Source organism: Ornithorhynchus anatinus, chromosome 6, assembly GCF_004115215.2.
Source record: "Ornithorhynchus anatinus isolate Pmale09 chromosome 6, mOrnAna1.pri.v4, whole genome shotgun sequence".
In the NCBI taxonomy this organism is placed as follows: Eukaryota; Metazoa; Chordata; class Mammalia; order Monotremata; family Ornithorhynchidae; genus Ornithorhynchus; species Ornithorhynchus anatinus.
In genome coordinates, this window is record NC_041733.1 from 47,206,241 (window position 1) to 47,214,595 (window position 8,355).

Here is an 8,355-nt window from a genome sequence, read left to right on the forward strand (position 1 = left end):
GGCGTCCTCCGCGGGCCGCGCCCCCCCTTCCCCCCCCCCGCGCGACGGGTCGGCGGCCCCCCGCTCGGCCTCCCCCGGCTTCTCAGAGAGGGGAGGGGGGCGGTCTGTCCGGCCCAAGGGAGTCCCGGGCGCGGGGGACGGGCCGGCGGGCCGAGGGGGAGGGGGCGGCAGCCGCGGGGGGGGTGCAGGGAGTAGGTGGCCTCGGTGGGCTCGGAGCGGGAGGAGTCGGTGCGGGAGCTGGCGGGGCCACACCCCCACCCCTCCCCCGGGCAGCCCCAGCGGGCCAAGAGCAGACGCAGGCGGGCCCGGAACTTGTCGCCCACGAAGGCGTAGAGCAGCGGGTTGAGGCAGCTGTGGGCGTAGCCCAGGCCCGAGGCCACGGACCGGGCGGCGTCCAGCCGGGCCTCCCGCTCGCAGTCGCGCGCCAGGGCGCCCAGGTCCACCAGGGCGTCGGCCAGGACCACCAGGTGGTACGGGGTCCAGCAGAGCGCGAAGACGGCCACCACGGCCACCACCAGCCGCGTGGCCCGCCGCCGCCGCCGGCCCCGGCCCCGGGAGCCCAGCAGGACGGCCAGGATGCGGGCGTAGCAGAAGCCCATGACCAGCAGCGGCAGCAGGAAGCCGGCCCCGAACTGCAGCAGCTGCAGGGCCGTCCGCCCGGCCGGGGGGAAGAGGTGCAGGCAGCGGGTGGCGTTGAGGCGCGGCTCGGCCCGGGCCGACAGGAAGAGCAGGTCCGGGAGGGCCAGGAGGGCCGACAGGCCCCAGACGGCCCAGCACGTCCGGAGCGCCCGGCCCCGGGGCCCCCGCCGGTACAGCCGGGGGGCGCGCACCACGCCCAGGTAGCGGTCGAAGCCGATGCAGGCCAGCAGGAAGGCGCCGGCGTAGAAGTTGACGCTGAAGAGGGCCCCGGCCAGCTTGCAGAGGGCCGCCCCGAAGAGCCAGCCGCGGGCGGCCTCCACCGCCCAGAGCGGGAGCGTGAGGACCAGCAGGGCGTCGGCCGCCACCAGGTGCAGGAGGAAGGTGTCCGTGCCCCCCAGGGGCGGCCCCCGGCGGCCCAGCAGCACCGCCGCCACCGCCCCGTTGCCCAGCAGGCCCAAGAGGAAGAGGAGGCCGTAGGCGGCCGGGAGCAGGGTCCGGTCCACCGCGCGGCTCAGCTCCGGGCTGCAGGGCGGGGTGGGGCAGCACGTCGAGGTCACCGGGTCCGTGTCGTTGTAGGGGAGGCTCACGTTCTCCAGGAATCCCAGGTCTTCCATGAGCACGTGTTCCAGGTCCTGCCGGCGGGGAGACGGGGGAGGGCGAGGGTTGACCGGCCCGGCGGGACGGACGGGAGGGGGCTGGGACCGGGGCGTGGCGTGGGGAGGACTGACCGAGGCCTCGGAGACGGAGGGTCCGCCCGTTTTTCATTTCCTTTCCTTTCCGAAACGGGATCTGCGGAGCGCTTACCGGGTGTCTCCGGGCGCTGGGGGAGACGCCGATTAGCGCTGGGGGGTGGGTCGGGCGCCGACCGGGGGCCGGGCGCTCGACTGAGCGTCGGGGCAGGGAGGAACCGTGGTATTGGTCAGGCGCCGACTGCGTGCCGGGCACGGGGCTAAGCGCCGGGGGAGACGGCGGCCGTCACCGTGGTCTTCGTTAAGCCGCGACCGTGGGCCGGGCGACGTACCGAGCGCCGGGGCGGGCGCCGGCGAATGGGGTCGGACGCGATCCCTGTCTTTGTCCCCGTTTTCCAGATGAGGGAAAGGAGGCCCGGAGGAGGGAAGCGACTCGCCCCCGAGGGCACACGGCAGGCAAGTGGCGGACTCGGGGTGAGAGCCCACGTTCCTCCGACTCCCCGGGCCGGGCTCTGCCCGCTGATGGCGACGACCGTACTTGCTAAGCGAGGCCCGGGGAGGCCAAGGGACTGGCCCCGGGTCACGGGGCAAGCAGGCGGCGGAGGCGGGATTTGAACCCAGGTGCCTCTGACTCTCGGGCCCGGGCTCCAGAAACTAGGTCACGCAGCCTCTCTGCATCGCACCCTAAGACTGAGTCATTTATCTCATCACCTCCCGCCCCCGACCACGTAGACACCCGTCTGCCCGGTGACCGTGCTCAAGTCGTTTGGCCACTCTGGGCCTCGGCGTCCTCATCTGTAAAACGGGGACGTGATACCCTTTCGGCCGGGAGACCCTCGAGAGGCGGGGGACCGGGGCCCGTCCGAGGGTCTCTCGGCCGGCCGGCGCGCGGTACGGCGCCCGGCGTGTAGCGAGCGCTTGGCGGCTCCCCCGTCAGCGCCGGGGTGGCTAGGGAACGTTCAGATCCGGTTCCCGGCCCGCCCGAGGCTGCCCGTCTGAGTGAAAGGGAGAACGGTCTATGTGTTTCGTCCCCTTCTGACAGATGAGGAAACCGAGGGCGACAGACGGGCGAGTTCGGTGACTCGCCCGAGGTCCCACACCCGACAGACCCTGGGGGTTAGAACCCCGGGCCCTCTGGCTTCCAGCGCGGGGCGTCTCCTCGCCGGAGGATGTGGGAGGGCCTGGGCTCGCGAAGCAGTCGTTGGGTCGGTCTTATTTACGGAGCAGCGGCCACCGTGTGCGGAGCGCTCGACTCGGCGCGTGGCACACCTCCGTACTCATCCCTCGTCCCGCACCCGCCGTCGTCCCGACCCCGCCGCGGGGTCTCAGTAACCTGCTCCCGGCCGATCCTCCCGAAGCTGAGCGGTCCGCTTCCCCCGATCCCCTGGGGCTCAGCGCCCACCCCTGCTCCCCCCGACCCCCTTGGGGCTCAGCACCTGCTTCCCCCTTGACCCCCTGGGGCTCAGCATCCTGCTCCCCCTTGACCCCCTGGGGCTCAGCACCTGTTCTCCTCACTCCCTGGGGCTCGGCATCCTGCTTCCTCCTCACCCCCTGGGGCTCGGCATCCTGCTCCCCCCTCAACCCCTGGGGCTCGGCATCCTGCTCGTCCCCTAGGACTCAGCGCTTGCTTCCCCCTCACCCCCTGGCTCAGCATCCTGCTCCCCCTTCACCCCCTGGGGCTCAGCATCCCGTTCCCCCTCGATCCCCTAGGGCTCAGCATCCTGCTCCCCCCGACACCCTGGGGTTCAGCCCCTGCTCCCCCTTGACCCCCTGGGGCTCAGCACCTGCTTGCACCTGCTTCCCCCTCACCCCCTGGGGCTCAGCATCCTGCTCCCCCTAGACCCCCTGGGGCTCAGCATCCTGCTCCCCCTAGACCCCCTGGGGCTCAGCATCCTGCTCCCCCTTGACCCCCTAGGGCTCAGCCTCTGCTCTCCCCTTACCACCCCCCCCAAGGCTGAGCAGCCTCCCCTCCCCACCTCCTGAGGCTCAGCACCTGCTGATTCCCCCACCCCAACCCACACTGTTTAGCATCCTGCTCCCTGACCCTCTGGGGCTCAGCCTCTGCACCCCCTTGACCCCCTAGGGCTTAGCATCCTGCTCCTCCGACCCCCCCGGGGCTCAACACTTGCTCCCTGTTCACCCCCCCGAGACTGAATGGCCTCTCCCCCCGACCCTCTGGGGTTCAGCACCCGGTCCCCCTCACCCCCCGGGGTTCGGCATCCCGCTCCCCCTCGCCCCCCGAGCCTCGGCATCCCACTCCCCCGATGCCCCTGCGCCTCAACCCCGGCTCCCCCCGACCTCCCTGAGGCTCAGCAGCCTCTTCGCCCCCAACCCCCTTAGGCTCAGCACCTCCTTATTTTTTGACGGTACTTGCAAAGCGCTTCCTATGTGCCAAGGGCTGCTCTGAGCCCTGGGGTACGTCCACGTTGATCGGGTTGGACACAGTCCCTATCCTACACGGGGCTCCCGCTCCCACTCCTCATCCCCGTTTTCCAGATGCATTCGTTCATGCAGTTGCATTTATCGAGCCCTTATCGTGTGCAGAGCACCGGACTAAGCGCTTGGAAAGTACAGTTCGATGAGGGAAACCGGGTGACCTGCCCCAGTCCCCCGGCAGACGTGTGGCGGAGCCCTCGGACTCCCGGGCCCGGACCCTACCCCTTAAGCCACGCTGCTGCGGCCCCCCTGACCTCCTGAGGCTCAGCCCCTGCCCCCCACCCGACCCCCGCCGGGGGCAGGACCCGGCCCGGGTGGGGAAGGCAGGTGTGACTCCTCTCTGGTGACCCCGGCCCCTGCCCCGACCCCCGGCCTCCACTCACCCACGGGTCCATGGCTGGCATCCGACTCCGGCCTAGAGGCCGCGGCGGGGCTGGGAGGGATTCGGGGGGGACTCCGGGGCTGGTCCCGTCCGTCCGGGAGGCGGCTGTTACTACTGGTGCGGGTGCTGCCGTTCTCTAAGACACCTTCCACAGGAAGGGAAAGGGAGGCCACCGACACCTCTACCCTGACCCCGCGACCCTGCTCCCGCTCCCCCCGGCTCCTCGTTAAGAGCTCAGCACGGGCGAGCACCCTTCTAAACGTCGGGGGAGGTACCAGTTAGATTGGAAACGGTCCCCGTCCCCCAGGCAGCTCCAGCATCCCTGGCCCTGCCCCTTTTTCCCTAGGCCCTGCCCCTGATCAGTCAGTCATTCATTCATTCGATAGTATTTATTGAGCGCTTACTCTGCGCAGAGCACTGTACTAAGCACTTGGAATGGACAAATCGGTAACAGAGTCCGTCCCTGCCCTTTGACGGGCTCACAGTCTGAACCAGGCGGCAGGCACTGGTGCTGGGGGGGGGCAGATAACGAGGCGATCAGGTTGTCCCTGTCCCACACGAGGCTCCCCCCGCCCCTGATTAATAATGACCGTACCTTTTAAGCGCTTACTAGGTGCCAAGCACTGTTCTAAGCGCTGGGGTGGGTCCGAGTTAATCAGGTGGGACACGGTGCCCGTCCCAAACGAGGCTCTCCCTGTCCCCGATTGATAGCGACCGTACCCGTTGAGCGCTTCCTATCTGTCCTAAGCGCCGGGGTAGATAGGAGCTCATCAGGTTGGACGCAGGCCCCGTCCCCCACGAAGCTCACGCTTCTGCCCCCCTCCCCGGCCCTGCCCCGATGAGTAACGAGGGGGGTACTTAGATGCTTGCCAGGTGCCGAGCACCGTTCTAAGCGCCGGGCAGCACGCGGACCCCGTGCCCCCCGACCCGAGGGACGTGGCTTCTCCCGCTCCCACCCGCCGGGCCTCAGGAGAGGGCCGGGTCGGGCGGGGGGTGGCGCCGGCTGGAGGGGGAGCCGGATCCCCGCCCCGGGGGGCGAGGGGATGGCTCCCCTCCCCCGGAGGAGCAGGAAGCGGCCTCGAGGTGGTCGACCTCCGCGTGTAGAGGAAGCCGTGTGCCGCCGGAAGCGCGGACGGCCGCTCAGGAAGACGAGGCCGTGGGCCGCGGGCGGGGACCCGGGCTTGGCAGGGGGCCGTCTTCACACCTTGGCCACCCTGCCGGCGTGGGGGCGGGGGAGGCCTCTGCAGGTGAGGCAGAACCGGAACTCCTGCACCCAGTCACCCCGCCGCCGCTTCTTCCCCCACCCCGGGTCCTGCCCGGCTCCCCGACCCATCTCCCGGATACCGGGTTTCGGGGGAGGGTCTCCGAGAAAAGCGGTCGCCCCGAGATTTCCCCCGCCCCGGCCTCCCCCGGAGCCAATCTCCCCCCCGCCCGTCGGGCGTTCGGAAAGTGGAAAAGAGAAGTGACGAGTTTCCTAACCGCGGTTCCCCCTCTGTCACGGAGCGGGGGAGACGGACGGAGGAAGCGCTCCGTCGGTACCGTCGGCCGGGCCTTGGTGGCTTTCACGGGAACGAGCGCTCGGGCCGCGTCTCCCCGTCCACCTCGGCGTCGGACAGAAACCGGCCCCCGTGGGCCTTAAAGGCCTCGGTGGGGCGGGCCCCTCCTCCCTCCCCTCCCCGATCCCCTGCTCCGGCTCGCACGTCCCGCTCCTCTCGCGCCGACCCCTGACCCACGTCCAGCCTCCGGCCGCGGAGGCCGTCCCTCCTCGGATCTGGCCCCGGCCGCCGACTCTCCCCACCTCGAAAGCCCCCCGGGAATCGCATCTCCGAGCGGCCTTTCCCCACCAACCCCTGGTCCGGGCTCGGCCGGGGTCGCCCAACAGACCCCTGGCGGGGCCGGAGTGAGAACCCAGGTCCTCGACTCCCACTAGGCCGGGCCGACTCCCCGTCCGAGCGGGTCGGCTTCCGTCTCCCATAACGCCTCGACCACGGTAAGCGTGAAACGAATGGGACTCTCGTTATGATTAGTACCGCGAGCTCCTTAGCGGAAAATCGGGTTTAAATAAATCAGGAAAGATCAGGCCCGATATCTGTCAGTTCTAAAGCTCCCGTTTCACACCAACGCCCACACGGCCGAGAAGCGGCGTGGAGAGAGGATTGCGATCTCCTGCCGTGGCGTGACCCGGGGCCAGTCACCTCACGTGCCCGGGCCTCGCTTTCCCCTGAGCGGGGATTCGAACCCTGTTCTCCCTTCTCAAATCCCGTGTGGGAAAGTGACCGCGTCCGGCCCCATTGGCCTCCATCTCCCCCGGTGCTTAGCACGTTACTCTTTGTGATCTCCATTAGGCGCTTACTACGCGCCGGGCACCGTTCTAAGCGCCGAGGTAGGCGAAAGCCGATCGGGTCGGACCCGGTCCCCCGACCCCCGTGGGGCTCACGGGCGTCGTCCCCATTCTACGGATGGGGGAACGGAGGCCCAGAGAGGTGAGGCGACTTACCCGAGGTCACCCAGCAGACCGGAGGCGGAGGCGGGATCAGAACCCAGGACGTTCCGACTCCCGGGCCCGCCCTCTGTGCGGTAGGCAACGCCGCCTCTCACTCCGTTTGGCACACGGTAGGCATCTAACAAATATCGCAGAGCACCGGACTGAGTGCTCGGGAGAGTCCGATACAACAGAGTCGGTAGACGCCCTCCCTGCCACAAAAAGCTTACGGTTTAGTGGGGGAGACAGTCGTTAGTCACTCAGTGGTATTTATTGAGCGCTTACTCGGTGCAAAGTACTGCACTAAGGGGTTGGGAATACAACAGAAATAGCCTACACATTCCTTGGCCACGACCGGCCTACGGTCTAGAGGCCTGTGTATCGTAACCTCCCGCCGAAGGTGAGGCCTCTTGAATCAATCGACGGTACTTACTGGGCGCTCCCTAGGTGCGGAGCACTGTCCCGAGCAGTTGGGAGAGCACGATAGGAAAGAATTAACAGACCCGTGCCTCGGTCACGGCGAGCTGAATATCGTAACCTCCCGCTAAAGGTGAGGCCTCGCGAATCAATCAGTGGTACTTCTTGAGCGCCTGGTCGGTGCACGGCACCGTACCGAGCGCTCGGACGGGTTTCCTTCGCCCCTCCCCGGGGCTGTGAGAGCAGTGGATGGGCCAGCCGGTGCAGCGTGGCTCGGGGGAAAGGGCACGGGCTTTGGAGTCAGAGGTCATGGGTTCTGATCCCGGCTCTGCCACTCGTCAGCTGCGTGAGTGTGGGCGAGTCACTTCACTTCTCTGGGCCTCGGTTCCCTCATCTGTAAAATAGGGATTAAGACTGTGAGCCCCACGTGGGACGACCCGATTCCCCTCTGTCTACCCCAGCGCTCAGAACAGGGCTCTGCACCTAGTAAGCGCTTAACAAATACCAACGTTGTTATTTAGGGAGCGTTTACTGTATGCGGAGCGCTGTACTGAGCTGTTGGGAGAAGACAAAAGAACACTGTACCAGACCCCTCCCCGCCTCCCGGGACAGTGTAGAGGGGGAGGGTCCGCCCCTAGCCCGGGGGCAGCTCCGTAAGGGCATCTCAATAAGGCTGAGAGGGACCGGGGATGGAAAGCCTGGCTTTTAGACGCGATTTCTTCCAACTGAATCATTTGATTATGGAGAGGCAGGGAATCGCACTCCCCTCGGGAGTGGAAAGAGCTCGGGCTTTGGAGTCAGAGGTCCTGAGTTCGAATCCCAGCTCCGCCACTCGTCAGCTGTGTGACCGCGGGCGAGTCGCTTCACTTCTCTGGGCCTCGGCGACCTCATCTGTCAAATGGGGATGAAGACGGTGAGCCCCACGGGGTGTCTCCCCCGGCGCTTAGAACAGTGCTCGGCCCATAGGAAGCGCTTAACAGATACCAACATTCTTATTACTGGGGGCTTCCGTGGGAGTGGCGCGGGGCACAACGGCCAGGCCCCGGCCGGAGGGAGACACAGTCAGTCGGTGGTATTTATTGAGCTATTAGTGGGGGCGAAGCACTGTACCGAGGGTTTGGGAATACGACCGAATTAGCCCCCGTCTGTGGGCCGGGGGGGAGGCGGCTAACTCCGCACAGAAGGTGAAAGGTCAGGGGGACGCGTGGGCCGCGCCCCCGGCCCATTTCCAGTTCCCGGCCTCAGTGGATCCGATCTGGGCCCCGCCCCCTGCTCCACCCCGTCCTGATTGGCACCGGGGGGGGGGGGGG

General features: G+C 67.8%; 1 protein-coding gene across 1 annotated transcript; it reads right to left on the reverse strand.

Moving 5' to 3' along the window:
• Positions 1-98: 98 nt before the first annotated feature.
• On the reverse strand, positions 99-4,463 carry CXCR3 (C-X-C motif chemokine receptor 3; the record flags this gene model as incomplete). The annotated part of the gene is made up of 2 exons (XM_029067229.2): positions 4,148-4,463; positions 99-1,271 (listed from the first exon to the last, which is right to left on the reverse strand). Coding segments are annotated over exons 1-2 (1,194 nt in total), but the record flags the coding sequence as incomplete, so codon positions are not given.
• Positions 4,464-8,355: the final 3,892 nt, after the last annotated feature.